We start from the raw sequence: 17,848 nt of genomic DNA, 5'->3' as shown, positions 1-17,848 counted from the left end.
AGTATTAGTCGATATCCCCGGTAATTTACCTTGTGCTTTCTCCTTCTTGTTTCCCCGTCGTCTTTGTCTTTCCCGATGCAGGGGCCGGGGAATAGGGACCCTGTCTGCCAAGCAAGCCCTAATCCTAAAAAAAAGCCGCTGAGCCGCTGGATCGGCAATTCAGGAGTTCAAGAGGCCCACCGCGGGGAGAGGGACGGCTGTTATCCCGTCAGGGCCGCCACTGTCAATTGCCAAAAATTCCCTAGCATGAACCTTACCGGGTGGGTCGGTCTAAGCAATGCCAAGATGCTGCTCCGTGTTCCCAGCATCCTGAAAGCAACAAAACACTCAACAAATAGCTCCTTCATCCACCTGCTATTGGAGTTTAGTAGGGCTTATTTTGACTCCTCCGCCCGGAGCCCTATACCGTCAAGAGGATTGCCTAGATGAATATGATATGTGATCTTTGCAGACGACTATCAGAGAAAGCACGGTCCGAAATGAATGTCGGAATCTGGGCCTAGGGGAGCCATTCCATCTACTGCCTGAATCAGGTGGGATCTGCATCAGCTCCCTGCTCTGCACTAACGTGGGTTGTGCATCCAAAGAACCAATGTTCGTATTGGGTAAGTAGCCACCATTCTTGGGGGCACACGACACCACCAGCACATGATAACGATAATGGTGATAATTCTTATGATAATTATCATTAGAGTTACCACTAAGTTCATCATTCCCGTTAGAAAAATCATCATCAAGATAATAAAATAGGGGTTGAAACGCCACAACCTTCGACATCGTCAGGCACGAAACCTTCCACTCCACCCTTACGGGGTCAGTCACCACCACAAGGGGCTTGTCGGTGACCTGTATCGGGCAAGAGAGTCCTGTCTCCATACTTTGAGGCTGTAGCGGGACGTAATTTCACAGCTTCTTCTGTGCACGATTGTAATACCGGGGTTTGTTGTCTCCCCTGATAGTCGCCGGTCCACCTCGCTGGAGAGCTCTTCGGCGGCTCGTGTTGCGTCCCACTGGAGCATACTGACTCAGCGTCGAGTGGTCCGCCCAAGAACCGAGTCAAGGTGAGGATGAGATAGGGGCCCATCGAACTAGGCGATGATGATCGCACGACTTTCTGTTTTGGTCATGGGCTGGGGGATTGCTGGGGATTTCTCGGGTGGTCATTCTCGTAGAAACACCACACTCCTTATTCGCTGTTGTTTGCTGCTCACTTGTCGCTCGTTAATCCATTTCTCTGTTTGTTCATTCGTTTGGATCATTGTGTTTACTGGTCTGTCTTTCATTATGCATCTTTTTGGACGGCAGCCGCTTGCGGTCCTGCTCTCGCTGAGTACTGTGGTGGCCGGGTTTGCGAACCTCCATAATGGTCACGCCGGTCTGCACAAGCGCTGCCCGTATGCGCAGGCGCAGGAGGATGACGCTGTAGCGCATGACAAGCGCTTTCTCTTCGATCTTATGAAAGACCCTGTTGATAGTACGTCGTTCTCGGGAGAGGGATGGACAGCTACTGACAGAGAGACCAGTCACCGGCGAACACGAATTCCACCCTCCGCAGAAGGGCGACCAGCGCGGCCCTTGCCCCGGTCTCAATGCCCTGGCCAACCATGGCTACATCCCCCGCAGCGGGGTGGTGTCGGTAAAGTCTTCTGAATTGGGAGTTGATGCAGAAGGGGAGCATCGCTGACAGTGACCAGTTTGGCGAAGTCATTATTGCCGTGAACAAAGGTCAGTCAGCCCGCCAGTCAAGGCGGCGAGGGAGTGTATAGACTAACCTCGCAATACAGTCTTCGGTATGGGAGTCGACCTGGTGACGATTCTGGCGATCATGGGTGTCGTCTGGACCGGAAACCCGCTGTCTCTGGACCCCAGCTTCTCCATCGGTGGTCATGACACCGGCGTGAACAATCTACTCGGCAACTTAGGAGGACTTTTGGGTATGGACTACTCATTTTCCTTTCGGTCTCCAAAACCGAACGCCCGGTTTGGTTTATAAGCCGTAACTAACAATCCCAGGCGAACCCCGAGGCCTGATCGGCTCTCACAACTTCATCGAATCCGACTCCTCCAACACCCGCGACGATCTCTACGTGACGGGCAACAGCTGGACCCTGAACATGGACAAGTTCATGTCCTGGTACAACATGTCCACGGACGGTACCTTCCCCATGGACCTGATGTCGGATCGCGCGGCCAACCGCTTCGAGGAAACCAAGATGACGAACCCCAATTTTTACTACGGCCCGGTGACCGGCCTGATCGCGCGCAACGCTGGATATATCTTCCCCGCGCGACTCTTCCGAAACCATTCGCGTGAGGAGCCGGAGGGTGTTTTGAGTATGCCACCTGAAACTTGATCAGCCGATGAGAAGGCGAGGGGCTAGAGTGCAGTCAAGCTAACTGCATCACAGCCAAGGAGCACGTCCGCAACTTCTTCGCCATCTATGGCGAGGAAGACAACCTCGAGTACCGTGAGGGATGGGAGCGCATCCCCGAGAACTGGTACAAGACGCCCGTGGATTTCGGCCTGGTCGAGCTGAACCTCATTCTCATCGACTGGCTGGCCAAGCACCCCGAACTGGCAAGGTGAGCCTCTCTCCTCCTACCCCACGGTGTCCACCCTCTCCAGCCCAAATAACTCATTAAATCAACCAGCATTGGCGGCAACACCGGCGAAGTTGACAGCTTCACCGGCGTCGACACGTCCGACCTCACAGGCGGCATCTTCAACCTCACCAACCTCCTCGAGGACAACAACCTGCTGTGCTTTGTAGCCCAGGTCCTCAAGTTCGCCAGTCCCAATGCGCTCTCCGGTATCTACAAGACACTGGCTGAGCCGTTGGAATGGGTCACCCAGAAATTGAGCGTGCCGCTCTTGGACCTCACCTGCCCCGCGTTTAAGGACCTGCAGGTCGGCGGCCGGCCGTTCTGGGATGCCATCCAGAATGACTTCCCGGGGGCCATGAAGAGTAAAACCTCTCTGTAATTTGATTATTATTATCACCATAGTATAATAAAGGGAAGGTGGGGTGGGTGGGGTGGCTCTTTGTGTTGCTCAATTAGGGAGCTCGCTTGAAGAGGGTGTTACTTACTATATCTTCCACGGGAGATTTTGTTAGCAGCTGGTTGCAAGTTATTATTCTCTACCATTCGTGGAATGTCTTCATTAATACAAGCAGGTTTCAGTGATTGTTCTTTGGACCAGTGCCCATGGAAGTCACAGAAACAAGCATTGATCTTCTTACACCTCTTCAGAAACTGGGAGTTCCAATATGTATATATGCTATTGAAAAGAACCAAGTAGAAATTCAGGTCACATTACTACTACAAGTACATATCAGTTCTATCTATTCACCAAATATCCATACAGCCAGCTCAACGACAGGCTTTTAATTTCCCTGACCTTGACGAAGAAAAGATAAATAGATAAATAGAGAAACAGAGGATAAAAAACGCCAATCAATGCATCGAATATGTAGCGATTCTCGCTGCCCAAGAGATTCGTAAGAAAACTCCATTTCAAATATCCCACCTTTATCCCGCAAAAGGGTATCAATGATATTGAGCACGTTCGGTACTTTTTTGTTTCCAGCGTTTGTAAGACATAAAGTGATTCTCCCAAGAATAATGAGCAAGGTAAAGAAGAGAATGGCGGTGGTGACGATGGTATAATGCAGAGTGAGATCACTGGCCCCCGATTTGGGCGTTGTCTTTCTCGGCCCACATACGCAAGACCGCGCGCTCGACGACATTCTGCGCCTCCTTCTCGCACTTGGCCAGGTCCTGACTGAGCGTTTCTTCCTCGAAGAGGAGTTCCTGCTGGTGGACTTTGACCCACTGCTTGTGTCGCTCGCAGCGCTTCTTAGTGCAGACGCCGCGGGTCGCGCTGGAGAGATCGTTGTCGTCGGGTTTAGTCCCGTTCATGTGGACGTCGCCGTCCTGGTCGGTCGCATCATCCGGGTAACTGGAGGCCAGTGCCTCGGGGGTACCCTCAGCGAGGGCATTGGATCCCAGCTCGGACAGACGCCACTCATCGAACTCCTCGTCCGACCAGGCGAGCCGCGAGTCGAACCCGCAGATGTCCTTCCAGCCGCCCTTGGGGTCGGACTGCTTCAGACGCTCGAGCACGCTCTTCGAACGCTGGCGGACGAACGCCAGGAACGTGTTGCGCGTTTCCAGCATTTGCTGGCGGTGGAGCAGGTTGGCGCGCTTCTGGCGCAGTTCGTCGAGCTTCGATGCCTCGTCCGGCGAGTAACTGAGCCCGTCGACGTCCGCGTCCAGACCCAGCTTCTTCTCGCGCTTTGTCTTCGTCCCCGTCGCTGCGTCTTCCTCTATCTCGTCTGGAGGGGGGGACACGATCCGCGCGCCGAGCTTCCGGAACTCCCGGACGGAGGATACTCCTGTGGCGACGGCTTTGAGATCGCCTGCTGTGAGGACCCCACCGCGACTGCCTAGGTCGTCGGCTTCGCCGCTGGGGCAGCCGTTTGTAGCTACTCCGTTTGAGGTGGCAGATCCGTTGACTGCTGTGGGAATTCGCCGTTGGAATCCTGTGTCAAAGTCCAGGTTGAGATACGCGGCCTTCTGTCGCATGAATTCTCGCCCGTGCTCATCAGAGCAATATTTGCTACGATGTTTTTCGAGGTAGCGAGCGGGCTTGCGACATTCTGTCAGCCGGCACATCGGCTTCCATGCAGTGCGGCCTTTGCCGTTTTCATGGCAGTTCGGACCTAAAAGATATTAGCGGATATGAATTAGGATGAAGGAGGTAGTATGTCGGTCACTTACAGATGTACTTGTCGATCAACTCGGCGTCTCGCGGGTCAATGTTCACGCACCTCCCATGGAACCAATCCTCGCAGCCTCCGTCGCAGCCGATCATCCACGTATGGTTATCAGGTTTGCGACAGATGCAGAAGACCCCGCCATCTTCATCCGAGTCCTCGTCGTCCTCGACGGATTTCTTCGTGCTTTTGCGCCTCCCTTTCTTCTTCGGCGGCTCGGGGGCTGGTGAGCTAGCGAGAGACGCTGGGCCCTGCTTTTTTGGCGCCGGGGCTTTGCTTGTCCGGGTGGATGATGGAGTGTTGGATCGGCGAGAATCGACACTCTCTTCGTCTGCATCGAGCTTCCGCTTTTTGCCGGTAGATTTCCTTCCCGTGCCTTTCTTAGTAGCCCCAGTGGTCGACTTTCTCACGGTCGAGCCGGGCTTTACAGACACCGGTGGGGATGATCGATCTGACGAAGACGCCCTTGAGGCTGACCCTTGCCTGAGATCCGCGATCTTTTTCGAGGTAGGATGTTCCTCGGGTAGGTCCGATCCGTCCAACTGAGGCAATTCGTTTTTCACTCCGTCATTCTTGTCCATGGGAACCTTGTCCAAATTCATCTGAGAAGGCTCCGACTTCACTTTGGCCGCGGTTATAGACCGATCTCCTGGAGCCTCATCCCCCGCTCTAGAATACGAGAGACCCTCGTAAATATCGGCCCACGTGGAATCGCCGTCGGCATGTTCACCCCTGAATTGTCTATGTACCTTGCTCGCTCTTTGCAAGCCAAAGAATCCACTATTCCGCCAGTCAAGCAGTCCCACAACGCGATCGTCGTTGACGATGATATTTGACCGAGCCATACAATTGTGCACAAAACATAGACTCTCATCTTCCTGGGGTTCCTTAAACAGTATATCTTTCTCGGAAGCCGAGATCCCCGGTGGGATATGTGAGTTGAGTCCGCGGCAAACGTAGGAAGGCTCCGGCGCCGTTTCGGCGCCTCCTAGACGCTCCAACACTCGACGACACTGATCTTTGAGCATGTCGACCTGGTCAACGGTCAAGTGCCCCCAAGCCACGTCCAGAGAAACGCCCGGAAGCCGGGACTCCACCGTAACATTCTTCCCGTCGACAGTTCCACAATAGTATACGACTGGCACAGTGACGTCCATACCTCGAAGAACGTCTTCTGCCTTTCTCGCAGCACTCAGCTCATTCGTATTGACACATGAAAACATTGTTGCAGTTTCATCGGTGACCACCTCGCTGTCGACTCGGATGACAATGCTGCCCGCAGCAAAAGCTTCCCGTTCCCCAGGCATGTTCAACGAATTCTCCGGCGTACACGATGTTTTCACAATCTCCTGCCAGTACGAATTGGCTTCGGAATCGGCCTCGTGCCAGCGATCATGGCGGGGGCGGAAATCACTGTCACGTGCCATGTACCGACCATATAGTGCGCTTCGAGCCAGGAAAGGATCATCCTTGGGAATGTTTTCAGGATCTGTCTCGTAAGGGTTTATGGTGATTTTGCGATCATGATTAGGACCGTTTGCTGGGGTGCCATTCGCAGGCGCGTCCGTATCGCCGGCCATCGCAACCCTAGTGCTGCTTCTCGAGGGGACGGGACCCCAGCGGTCTAGGCGAAAAGACGCAGCGCTGTATTATGTCAAATCCAGCGAGGGGTCTGTATTGGTCAGGGTTTTGACCCCGTAAGGATGGACGAGGTCGGCGCTTGATCAGTCTAGGTGGTGAATTCTGGTCTTATCCCAACCCCCGGAGGCATCCTGGGAGCGGCCACCACCGATTCCAACGTTATTCTAGGGGCCAGGTGTAAAGGGCCGGCAATTTCACGCTGGAAACCAGGAATTTGATGGGCGTAGGTCAAAGCACGGTTCGCGATCCCCTGCTGCGATTTTACAAGGATCGGCGCAGGAGGAAATTCTTCGGAGGTCGATACAAGATGATCGGAATCTCGAAGTCTGTCCGGCGAGCACGAACCGAGACAGCGATGAGGAGGGATGCAACTGCAATCAAAATACAAGGATTTTCAAGGCGACACACCACTGAAGAAGACGACAGGGTCCGGCAACACAACAAGGCACGCGTGAGGGACAGGCTGGCTCGTCTTCCGGTCGGCGACGCGGAGTTCAAAAGAAAGGATCGATTTGCCCGTTCTGCCCGTTCTTTGCGAAGGCGGTGGAGATCCATCTCCGCCTGCGATCCATCATCGTCAGGCTCCTGGCTTCATCATCGATGCCATCGACACCATCGACACCATCGACACCATCGACACCATCGACATCATCGACATCAGTTAACACTATCTGACCTACAATGTTGTTCTTACATGGATGTTTTTTGCGCAACATATGGTGTTTCCCAATATGAAGATGAATCTATAGCGCAACCATTGTTGTTCCAAGCATCTCCTGATCACTTCTAACCTTAGCTACCCACCTCAGACCCTCCTGGTTTTTTCCGCTTGTTCCGCTGATGCAAGTACGGTAACGGCAATATTTTTGCAGGGAGGAAGGAGTACTGTGCTCATATTCGTCGAATTTTCCGGCATCCTCGAAGGAAACACCGCCCCCTACTGTGAACCGCACCAACATTGCGAAACCCATTTCAATTGAACGCTACGGATTCGCATTTATCATGATGGAGGCATCTATTTGGCCAATCGGGACACCCATGCACGTACAAGCAGCGTCCCATGCTTTGGCACGTCTTCGTGGTGGTGGCTGTGGTTCGGTGATAAAAATCCTCGTGAACCATAGGCACGATAGGCCCACCTAGCGCCAGTTGTCTAATGTGTAGGAGGGTTGAATCAGAGTCAGGAACCGGTCCTTCGACAATCTGCTCAGCCTCCACCCTACTGTATGGGGCCTTCCTGATGGATGGCGACGATATTGTCCCTCCCAGGCTCCAGGATTTAGATGGGCCCGAGCTCTCACAGTGAGAAATGGCCCAAGGTAAACAGGGGACTAATAAGGGTGTTGTCCATAATTCCACCATGGATAAGCGACGGTGTCGTAGGGGCACAATTCAAATGTATACTTCCTAAAGTCTCGTACCAATTGCTGTTTCGAGTAGTAGGGGGTGGCAGTGCAGTGAACATAATACCAATCAATGATACTACACGGCAATATAGTACGTACGGGTTATTGCCATGATCGACTGTAAGAGTGGACACGAAATACTGCACTGCCATTATCTTGGGCGGGTTGTCTCACAGTTGTTTCCAATCTGCAGATATACACAACAATTTAGACAAGTATACCTGAGGCAGCAATGTGTGCCTGGCACTGTACTATAGACGGCTAGTGGCATGGGAATCATCCAGACCAACATTTACTCTACCACTCCCCACCACAGAGCTTCTACAGACTATTGCCTTAAACTTGATGTTCCTGATTCCCATCATTTTGTAAGCTAAGGTGCTAGGTTCTATCAACAAGGCACATTCGTCGCTGATCCCAACGGCTAATCCGTCCATCTAGATCCTACAGATCCTAGGTTTGGCTGGAACTGTGATGGCTGGTTCTAGCTCCGACGCCATTACTTTGGGGGCACAAAGTATCGAACCGCATCATTGGAGGTGCTGTTTCAGTTGTTGATCGACGCCAAGGTCGTGGGAAGCTCCATCGGAGCCTTGACTTGGTGAATGAAAAGGATGCTGACATCGAACAATCGTCGTAGGACTGCCATAGCCCCGAAGACTTGGTGGGGCCTTCCACAAAGGGAAAGTGGTAGGATGGGGAAAGAAGAAACGAAAAGAAGAAGTAAGAATAAGGGAAACGACAAAAGGCTGACAGTCGATACAGCATGCAGTGCCAAGAAATCCTATCAATCTAGGAGCATGGATGGTGGATTCCACCTGAAAGACCGAAGTTTGTCATTGCTGTGTGCCTTGCTAATTGGACAGTTTACAGGGTTCGTGAATCCTTCTAGGGCCATTTCTATGCTCTTCCGGGTACTATATATCCGAAACCAAGATGCAGCCTTGCAGGCGCAGCTGATTGGACTAAGCTTAGCATCAGGCTCCGAACAGTGCATACCGAACACTAGTAGCCATGTCGGCGTGAAGCAGGACCAAGCGATCTTTCGGTTCCTCGGGAACTGACAACATCTTCATCACATTTGCAAGCCCCTGAACCCTGGATCACTCATGATCATGACTAGTGCTAGACAATGAGCCACTGTCGAGAGGGGCAAGGTTGACTCGTAGATTGAACCAAGCATTTTGCCCACTTCACTGCCCATTACCCCATGTCTAATTATCGCGTGGTGCAATATGAGTGGACTGTCCAGATCACTGCCATTCGCCTCTGCAAAGATGGAGGGTTGGAGACTGCAGATCGCATCTGAACGCGTCATTTCTTTTGCAAAAACCTCTTGTTGAGTATTTGGCGTCGGGGAGAAAGAGAAGAACGCCCCGCTTGAAGTATGATCCGCAGCATGGATCGCAACATTCGAGCATTATGAACTTGATGTGCTTATTTAGCAGCGCAATATGGTCCTTCTTGACGAACTTATCTTTAAGAAATCCTCCCGTTCCATTAAAGCCTGGCTTCAGCATCACCAGCTTGACCCTGTTCAGATCTAGTCGTTTCATCCGTGGTTGACATTTTTCTACATGTTTAACATAAGAGACTCCTGTTTGTCAGTCCAAAAGCCAGAGCCCTAACCGGCAGTCGATAGTGGTCTGAAACCTCAAAATTGGCATTGTTGCTTGCTGCCATAGCACCTCGAGGTGGAAGAGTGCTCTAATCTGCCCAGGCCATCCGCAACTGGCTAGAAGGGATACAACTTTGCATGTCTCTCCGGTATTTTGACTGAAGGAGAGGCTATAATACTTGACGATCTTCATATTCGAAGAAAACCGCGACAGCGATTCTAATATGCCAGACCAGTACGCAACCTGGGACCGGGATGATTCTCGGGCACATTCGCCACCGACGCGATGGCAATTCATCGATACGTCCAACAACAGTCGGAGTAACCTGACCCAAGTCAAGCGCCATGTGATGCAGGAGTATATGCGTCAAAAGCGTCAGGATACCGACGGCAATCCCGAGAAGTCCGTCGACGAGAGTTCTATATCACAACACCGTCCTCGTCGGCGACCAAAAAGGACCGAAGACTCCGGAAAAGATATACGCACGATTGGGAAGAAAGGATGCGACAACGCTCAATCACGAGAAGAGTCTGGGCCGTCCTCGACTCGACAAACTACGGCCAACCTTTCCCCAGACACTTTCATGGCTAGTTCGTCTAGGACGTATGCTGAGCCGGCTTCCATACCTGGTGCAGAAAGCCCCTTTCCTCCACATGTTCCGTTGATGCCTTCATTCCCGGATGACTATGCACTCTGGGACCAAGCTAGTGGCTTAGGGTTCGATGGTCAAGCGCCGTTATCACCAGTCACGGGGCTTTTAGATTCCTTTACCAACGAAATGACTTCCCATCCATATGGAAGCCACCTCCCATCCGCCAATGCCAACAACTGGTGTACTTCAGACTTTGCACCCGAAGCCACGACGGGAAATGTCTCGTTCCGGGACGGTGGCACGGTTCGCGCGGCCAATACATGGACTGGAGGTCGGAGTGATGATGGAAGTTCGCTGGCGCATCAGCACCAGGCATCGTTCACGCATCAAGAATGCCTAGAAAACAACCCCAGCGATATCTCCGATAACGCGATTATCTCGTCATTGAGTGCAGCTGGTCTTGAAGATTCAGACCCCCGGCCAGGGAGGAAAGAAATCAGCTGGATGCACATGCGAACGGCGCGGGAGATGATCCGCGCGCGAGGAGGGCCAGCGGCCTTTCACAACACCCGATTGGGTATTTTGATCAACTGGCAGGACTACATCCTACCGGGCTACGAAACCAACGGCCCCAGCTTTTTCTTCGAGCCTCGCCCAGCAGCCAGCCAGCCAGTGCTCCGAGCCAATGCCGCCGCAGCATCTTGGGGGACCTCCCCCGGTGTGGCCCCGTCTGCCTCAACGCTTTCCCCGCTGGATGAAATTCGGCAACAATGCGAGGAGTTTATTGACTTCCTGAAGCGGTGCGAGGAACTCTCCATGTACCACCGCAGCTGCGACCCGACTTCCATGCCCGTGCGTCACACGGCGTTTCAGCCCACATCGCCGGTCTATCGGGCTTTGACAGCACCGGCTAACATGCGCACGCCGACCCCCGAGGGCGGAAGGCAATTCATCGCCCGACTTGTGAACCTCATCCTGGTCAGCGCATCTCTCTGGGATTACCGCTGTTCGGCGCAACACGGCGAGAGCTATCTGCGGACCGTGCAGCAGGCGGTGATGGCGCAGGACGCCAACGTGGGAGGCTCTGCAGAGACCCTTCTCCTGACGATGCTCGAGTACAATGATCGGATGGGGAGTGTCACGGATGAAACCGGCCCCGTGTCCTTTGGGAGGCCATGGTTCGCGGGACGGATGCTCAAGGTTGCCAAGCGATTAAGTCTGGGCATGTGGATGCACGTGCAGGATTTTCTCCTCTCGTGCTTGGCCCTCCATTCGCCCGCTGGGATGGTTTCGGTCGAGATGTGGGCAGAAGCGCTGCGACATGAAGTGCTGGGTGCACCGCTTACTAGCTATGTGATGCCTGCTTTGAGGGGGTGACTTTGGTATATCCAATCTCTATATCCCTTCACTTGGTTTCTTCTCCTTTGTCCTTGTCCCCACCCAATGACGTAATGTTCTAGACACTGAAGTGACTAAGTAAAAAAATAAAATAAAAATTTGTAAAAAGAGAGAAAATACGAGAATGAGAAGAACGACAGAAGAATCAACCAAATAGGCAATAATCTTCAAGAAAATAGAAACCCGACAACTCCTTGACACACTGCATATGCATAATCGTTACGTACGATGTAGGTTCAAGCCATGTCTCATTCTTAGTCCCAGCATCATTCCAGTCAACCTCTCTTACATGAATTACCAGCGCCTTACTCCGTACTGGAGACACAGCCCTGTCAACTGGGGCAAACTGGACCATCGCACCCAATCAATCCTCAGCCTGGAAAAAAAGAAGGCGAAAAAGAACAAACGCTGATCCGAGAAGTTCCCCACATCGGTCCATATCCATGACATGATTGAACCGGGTGTGACCATCTTGTTCTTTCCACTCGGCCTTCGCAGACGGAGTTATGCTTATGACGGTCGATGTGGTTTTCTCCGATCGGTGATTAGTATCTACTGCTGGTTGGCTTAGATTGATTTCTTTCAGTGTGGTTTTCTGACTCATTTTCTGTTCCCCTCTCTCCCCTCTTGTCTATCACTTTCCCCAGGCCAGGATTGAAGGGAAAACGAAAGAAAAATAAAAAGAAGAATATAACAAAAAAATAAATAAAAAAAAATAAATACAGAGAAAAAAAAAGGAAAAGACGAGGAAAGAGAAAAAGAAAGAGCAAGACAGAAGAGAATCAAAAAAGGAGACAAGAACGGGCCCACAGGAAAAAAGCTCCATCGCGGCGTCTATCGCTAAACGGCTTTTTCGAGACTTCTTCCTCTTGCATCACTTTCTCCTTGGCCAACTCTCCACATCGGGACATGCAACAGGGCCAGATTATACCCCATCACCATCGTGCGATCAATCCCTCGACTCAATATTGCTTCTGGATGTGAGAACCAACTTTCTTTCCCCCGCCTATCCTCGAATCTCTCGCTTTTCGTCCATCCCGATCGCTCGTATCGCAAACCCACTTATACGGACAATACGAATCGATTACTCTGCATCTCTTCTTCTAATCTGTTCCTTCTTCCCCTTACATGACGTCCGCCACTCTGGACCCCCACGTTCATCATGACCACTCCGTCCTCGTTCAGCGCCACGGCGGCCGACAATGTGAACGAGGACGATCCCCACGATGCCCTCCATTACACCCTTGAGGATCCTGACCCTGACGTCCACATGGGCGACGACTCCTTTCCCGATTCCAAACCCAAGGAATCGCTACCCATGCAGAAGAGACGTCGGGTGACCCGGGCCTGCGATGAGTGTCGGCGCAAGAAGATCAAGTGCGACGGGAAGCAGCCTTGCACCCACTGCACCGTCTACAGCTACGGTACGCCCCTCGTTCCAATTGGATTGAACCCACACCCCCCTCTTTGGATGCACATAGCTAATCAGCCGCGCGTAGAATGTACTTATGACCAGCCGTCCAACCGTCGGCGCAACCCCGCCCCGCAATATGTCGAAGCTCTGGAACACCGTCTCCACAAAGCCGAAGCGCTCCTCCGGGTCGTCCTCCCGGACCTCGATCTGGATGACCCCCGATTCGACGAACATGCCACCGAACAGATGTTGGCCGCGATTCGGCGGGAGTCGCAGCAATCGCACTCACAAATACCGCCCCCGCCACCGTCCCAACCGGCCCAGTCATCGCAACCTTCCGTCGCTCCGAATACCCCCCAGTCGGTGACAATCACCGGAGGCCCAGGAGATGAGACTCAACCTTCGACATCCGCGGAGAATGACTCGGCGGGGGATGAATCGATGCTCGAGTCCATGGTGGAAAACTCGGGTTGCTTGGATCTAGACGACCAAGGCCACTGGGACTACCACGGGCACACCTCCGGCATCATCTTCATTCGGCGCCTGCGGAAGCAGCTGGGAGCGTCCGACATGCAACCCCCCTCCATGAAGACCCGGCCGGTGCAGCAGATGCTGGAGAGTCCCAAATCGGTCTCCGACTCGCCCCAGGATGCCTCCCTGCCGCCCACGCAGGACCTGCCGTCGCGCGACGTCGCACGGCGTCTGTGCCACAGTGCGCTGGAGGACGGTTGCTCCCTGATGCGCTTCGTCCACGAACCGTCCTTCTACGCCATGCTGGAGCGCATCTATGATACCCCGACAGAGCAGTTCACCAACGAGGAGAATTCCTTCCTACCTCTGCTATATATCGTCATGTCCGTCGGCTGCCTGTTCTCCGACGACGGAACGGGGCTTCTCGATGTATCGGGCTACGAGAGCGCGATCGGTCAAGGGTATGTCTATACTCCTCTGATGAAAAGAGAGAGAGGAAAAGAGATTAACGTCAATAGGTTTCAATATTTCAAGGCTGGTCGACAGCTTTTGGAAATCACGGACTGTCGCGACCTCACCTCCCTTCAAGCCATCTGTTTCATGGTCCTATTCCTGCAATCGTCCGCTAAACTCAGCACATGCTACTCGTATGTCGGAATCGCCCTGCGGTCGGCGCTGCGGTTGGGTCTGCACCGCTCCGTGACGGCCAACTTCAACCCGGTCGAACGCGAACTCCGGAAGCGCGTGTTCTGGGTCGTCCGCAAGATGGATGTCTACGTGAGCACGCTGCTGGGTCTGCCGCAGATGCTGAGCGACGACGACATCGACCAGGAGTACCCGATGGCCATCGACGGCGACTTCATCACCCCGAACGGCATCCTGCCGGCGCCCACGGATTACACGCCCCTGATGGCCGGGGCCAATGCGCACACGCGGCTGTCGACCATTCTACTCAAGGTCGTCAAGTACATCTACCCGGTCAAAAATGCCCAACATCGGTCCAAGTCGGATCAACGTTACGTGGTGAGCCATTCCAAGATCCGCGAAATCGAGCGGGATCTGCAGGCGTGGATGGAGGAGTTGCCGGCGACGCTCCGACCGGGGACCGAAGTGTCCCCGCAGCTTGAACGGTATGTTTGTGATATTTCCTAGGTCGGTGATCGTCGTACTTATTGTGAAAAAATTAGTGTCCGACAATTACTCCGCATAAGCTATGCCCACGTGCAGGTGGTCATGTACCGACCCTTCCTCCACTACGTCTCCAGCGGTTCGCAGGCTCGAGGCCTGGATCGACGGTCGTACGCCTGTGCGGCCGCCTGCGTTAGCGTATCGCGCAATATCGTGCACATCACCACCGGCATGCACAAGCACGGTCTCCTGAACGGGTCGTTCTGGTTTACCATGTACACGACCTACTTTGCCATCCTGTCTCTGCTCTTCTTCGTCCTCGAGAACCCTGACTCCCCGACGGCCAAGGATGGCATACTCAAGGACGCCATGGAGGGCAAGACGACCCTGGGCGGTCTGGCCAAGAAGAGCATGGCCGCCGACCGGTGCTCGCAGAGCCTGAACTGTCTGTTCAAGAATCTCCCGGAGCTTCTCAAGAACCGCCAGAGCGCCGTCGCGCCGGTGAATCTCAAACGGCCGGCGCCGACCAACCGCGTGGGCACAACCAACAGCCCGGCGGTAGCGGCGCGGCTCACGCCCCAACGGTCGAACACCTTCCCGCTCCAACTGCTCACGCGGCCGACCAAGGCGGAGGCCAGCAACACGCCCAAGACCATGGATGACAACCACCACCCGTCGCCTCAACCGCGTCCAAGCCAGCCTCCCACGCCCAGTTGGGTCCCCTCCACGCCCGTTCCGCGCAGCGACTCGGTCTCCACACCCGCCACAATGGACCACCCGCACGGACCGTCCAACATGTCACTATCCTCCTTCCCGATCCCCGGGCACGAACCTTCAGGGACCAGCTATAGAACACCATCGGCGCCGCCCCCATCATACCCCGGCGGGTCCCACCTCCCCGACCTCATGCCCATCATGTTCCCTTCAGACGACCCGTTCGCATACCCAACCCAGCCAATGTCCACCCTTGAAAATGACCACTTCCGCGAAGACGGGACGCCATTCGGCATGGGCTCAAACAACCCGCTCGGTCTCTCCCCCGCCGGTCTCGACAACCTAAACAGCCTCGGCATGTTCCCGCATGGGCCAACCTCAAGCGGAGGCATGAACACTGGCCTACCGAGCCAACTCGCCCAAGCTCCACCTCAACCCCACCACCAAGCCCAGGCCCAACCAGCAATGAGCCGGTCCCGCCTCCAGTCCCCGGTCTCACACGGCTCCACCACCCCCGGCGAAGCAGTCAACAGCCCCGACCTTGTCTCCATCCCCAATCAAAACCAGAACTTCCTCTGGCAGGGCTACAACTTCCAGCCGGGCACATCCCAACCAACAATGACGTCCTCGACGGCTGCGCCGGACTTCACCGATCTGGGAAATCTGGACGACGCACACCACCAGGCGGTGGGGCCAGGCATGGGCATGGGCATGGGGCTGGACCTGGGGATTCCGCTGGACGATATCTTCGGGAATGGCGAGGCGTTGCGGATGGGGTATGGCAATCATCCTTACAACCCTGCCAATGGGCCGCCTGACGCTGCGAATGCGAATGCGAATGCGAATATGAACGCGAATGGAACTGGAAGTGACGACTGGACGCAGTGGATGAACGTGGGATGAGTGACGATCCCTTCCCTGACTTTATTGACGGTAATTCTAATGACTCGGCATGGGAAATGTGGCGTTTATATCAATCAACCTGGTACATATAACATCTACACCTACATACCACTTACATACATACCATATATCTACATACTTTCTATCCTACACTTCAGTCTCTCTCTCTCTCTCTCTCAATATACATAAGTATTATACACCCAAAAAAACAACAAGATCACACCCTCCTCCTAGGCGGCTGATACCAACTCCAAATATTCAACCCAACCTTCACCCCCTCCGTCACCGGCAACGCAGCATGCCAAGTCTCCGGATACCCACTGCCATCGGGCCTCAAATTCTCCCAAAACACCGCATTCCCCGCAATCGGCTTGAACGTGATCCCTCCCATCCCCTCTCCCTCCCCATCCGAGTCCACAGGGCACTCAATAAACCGACACCACTCCCTCGCAACGGGCCTCACCAGTCTCGGAAAATTCGTCCCGCCCCCCTTACACCCATCATCCAAATACACCATAAACGTAGTCGCGCGGTCGCCTCCCCTCGCGGCGGACCCCGCCCAATCGTAGTGGTGCGTGTAGTGGCCCGAGACGTTATAGCGCTGGGCCCAGAGCGGCTCGATGTGCAGGTAGGGACGCCAGCCTTGGAAGGAGGCGGCGCGGCGGTTGAGACACCGGACGGGGGTGCTGTGGGCGGGGAGGAGGGCGCGGTCGGAGAGGCGGCGGGTGGGGTCGATGCGTTGGGAGGTGCCGTCGTAGATTATGGAGGGGGTGTAGCCGTGGTTTGTGGATTGGTTGGTGGAGGGGGATTGGGGGGTGGTGAGGGAGAGGAGGGAGGTGGTTTCGGGGCCGGAGAGGAAGTTCTCGATGTAGATTATTAGGGGCGTGCGGGAGAGGATGTGCGTTTTGTAGGTGTCTTGTGGGCAGGTGAGGGGTTCTTCGGAGGGGGAGTAGGATGGGGAGGAGGGGTCGTCCGGGGAGAGGAAGTCTGGGTCGAGGTATGGGAGGTCGTATGCGTCTGGGTTGCTCTCGAACTCGGAAGGCGAGGGAATGAGGGGAGAGTTGTTGAAGGGGTCGAAGGGGATGTTGGTTGTGGTTGTGTTGGAGGCGTCGTCGGATGGGAAGTATTGGCGGAGGAGGGGGGCGAGGACGAAGAGGTAGAGGGGGAGGAGGTAGAAGAGGGAGGAGAGGATTGTGTTGAGGGTGATCATTTTATATCAATCATTATATAGGGTATAGATAGGTAGTATGTATGAATGGAGTTGATAGGAGGGATAAGTATAGTGAAAATGTGAATTATGAACTGCTGGATTATGCTGAGTATATGATGAGTCAGATATTATTCACTGCATAGCTGAGATATGCAACACTCAATTCTATCAAGCATTATGATTCCATCTCATGCTAAATATGACATCAGTATCAGTAAACGATGTCTCTCTCATCATGTGTAATTGTATTTTGATGTCGCACGGTTATCAACTAAGCAACCCACGTGGGGTGTTCTGGAGTTGTTGGTGGCTGACCGTCTGCGAATGGACCTGGGGTAGTCGGTGGGTATACCGTCTTGGTGGTCTTGGTACTTGGTGGCATAATACGGGAAGGGGTGGAAGAATCTGGTAGGTGGATATCTCGGTATTTATCCGAATGTACGGGGTATACACGGATACCAAGATGTATATTTTTTTATGTACCTTCGCATATATGCTAAGATCTCACTATTGATTCACGTCCAGTGGTGCCAGTTCGATCCTCGCCTTGGTATTATTTTAAATGTAAAAATAG

The 17,848-nt window shown here is 53.7% G+C and overlaps 7 protein-coding genes across 7 annotated transcripts; 4 read left to right on the top strand and 3 right to left on the bottom strand.

Annotated features, from left to right (window-relative positions):
- Positions 1-1,284: 1,284 nt before the first annotated feature.
- Positions 1,285-2,983, top strand: BDW47DRAFT_123322 (peroxidase family protein; the record flags this gene model as incomplete). The annotated part of the gene is made up of 7 exons (XM_024816027.1): positions 1,285-1,474; positions 1,524-1,636; positions 1,695-1,725; positions 1,785-1,934; positions 2,014-2,334; positions 2,409-2,583; positions 2,653-2,983. 7 exons carry the CDS (start codon positions 1,285-1,287, stop codon positions 2,981-2,983), a joined length of 1,311 nt encoding a protein of 436 aa, XP_024674802.1.
- A 316-nt stretch (positions 2,984-3,299) lies between these two features.
- Positions 3,300-6,936, bottom strand: BDW47DRAFT_100838 (putative PHD transcription factor). The gene is made up of 2 exons (XM_024811537.1): positions 4,783-6,936; positions 3,300-4,724 (listed from the first exon to the last, which is right to left on the bottom strand). The coding sequence occupies exons 1-2, from the start codon at positions 6,356-6,358 to the stop codon at positions 3,682-3,684; spliced, it is 2,619 nt and encodes an 872-aa protein (XP_024674801.1). The 5' UTR covers positions 6,359-6,936; the 3' UTR covers positions 3,300-3,681.
- Positions 6,937-7,026: 90 nt separating this feature from the next.
- BDW47DRAFT_100836 (uncharacterized protein) lies at positions 7,027-7,882 on the bottom strand. The gene has a single exon (XM_024811536.1). It carries the CDS (start codon positions 7,779-7,781, stop codon positions 7,392-7,394), a length of 390 nt encoding a protein of 129 aa, XP_024674800.1. The 5' UTR covers positions 7,782-7,882; the 3' UTR covers positions 7,027-7,391.
- A 331-nt stretch (positions 7,883-8,213) lies between these two features.
- BDW47DRAFT_82307 (uncharacterized protein) lies at positions 8,214-8,984 on the top strand. Its single transcript, XM_024819943.1, has one exon. The coding sequence runs from the start codon at positions 8,431-8,433 to the stop codon at positions 8,887-8,889; it is 459 nt and encodes a 152-aa protein (XP_024674799.1). The 5' UTR covers positions 8,214-8,430; the 3' UTR covers positions 8,890-8,984.
- A 540-nt stretch (positions 8,985-9,524) lies between these two features.
- Positions 9,525-11,509, top strand: BDW47DRAFT_82309 (sigma-70 region 2 family protein). Its single transcript, XM_024819944.1, has one exon. It carries the CDS (start codon positions 9,668-9,670, stop codon positions 11,411-11,413), a length of 1,746 nt encoding a protein of 581 aa, XP_024674798.1. The 5' UTR covers positions 9,525-9,667; the 3' UTR covers positions 11,414-11,509.
- Positions 11,510-12,091: 582 nt separating this feature from the next.
- Positions 12,092-16,242, top strand: BDW47DRAFT_100832 (putative C6 transcription factor (Mut3)). Its single transcript, XM_024811535.1, has 4 exons — positions 12,092-12,858; positions 12,934-13,780; positions 13,838-14,449; positions 14,507-16,242. The coding sequence occupies exons 1-4, from the start codon at positions 12,597-12,599 to the stop codon at positions 16,062-16,064; spliced, it is 3,279 nt and encodes a 1,092-aa protein (XP_024674797.1). The 5' UTR covers positions 12,092-12,596; the 3' UTR covers positions 16,065-16,242.
- BDW47DRAFT_100831 (oxidoreductase, 2OG-Fe(II) oxygenase family) lies at positions 16,219-17,429 on the bottom strand. The gene has a single exon (XM_024811534.1). It carries the CDS (start codon positions 17,272-17,274, stop codon positions 16,282-16,284), a length of 993 nt encoding a protein of 330 aa, XP_024674796.1. The 5' UTR covers positions 17,275-17,429; the 3' UTR covers positions 16,219-16,281.
- Between the last annotated feature and the right edge of the window lie 419 nt (positions 17,430-17,848).

Source organism: Aspergillus candidus (assembly GCF_002847045.1).
Source record: "Aspergillus candidus strain CBS 102.13 unplaced genomic scaffold BDW47scaffold_7, whole genome shotgun sequence".
Classification (NCBI taxonomy): Eukaryota; Fungi; Ascomycota; class Eurotiomycetes; order Eurotiales; family Aspergillaceae; genus Aspergillus; species Aspergillus candidus.
This window is presented reverse-complemented; position numbering and strand designations above follow the sequence as displayed.

What these genes read in the sequence shown, in the direction of transcription:
- BDW47DRAFT_100838 (XM_024811537.1), bottom strand. Translation starts at nt 6,358, where the DNA reads ATGGCCGGCGATACGGACGCGCCTGCGAATGGCACCCCAGCAAACGGT. An exon ending in GTTGATCGACAAGTACATCT is followed by an intron (nt 4,725 to 4,782) that starts GTAAGTGACCGA and finishes AATATCTTTTAG; the next exon opens with GTCCGAACTGCCATGAAAAC.
- BDW47DRAFT_100836 (XM_024811536.1), bottom strand. Translation starts at nt 7,781, where the DNA reads ATGGTGGAATTATGGACAACACCCTTATTAGTCCCCTGTTTACCTTGG.
- BDW47DRAFT_82307 (XM_024819943.1), top strand. Translation starts at nt 8,431, where the DNA reads ATGAAAAGGATGCTGACATCGAACAATCGTCGTAGGACTGCCATAGCC.
- BDW47DRAFT_82309 (XM_024819944.1), top strand. Translation starts at nt 9,668, where the DNA reads ATGCCAGACCAGTACGCAACCTGGGACCGGGATGATTCTCGGGCACAT.
- BDW47DRAFT_100832 (XM_024811535.1), top strand. Translation starts at nt 12,597, where the DNA reads ATGACCACTCCGTCCTCGTTCAGCGCCACGGCGGCCGACAATGTGAAC. An exon ending in CTGCACCGTCTACAGCTACG is followed by an intron (nt 12,859 to 12,933) that starts GTACGCCCCTCG and finishes AGCCGCGCGTAG; the next exon opens with AATGTACTTATGACCAGCCG. An exon ending in GAGAGCGCGATCGGTCAAGG is followed by an intron (nt 13,781 to 13,837) that starts GTATGTCTATAC and finishes TAACGTCAATAG; the next exon opens with GTTTCAATATTTCAAGGCTG.
- BDW47DRAFT_100831 (XM_024811534.1), bottom strand. Translation starts at nt 17,274, where the DNA reads ATGATCACCCTCAACACAATCCTCTCCTCCCTCTTCTACCTCCTCCCC.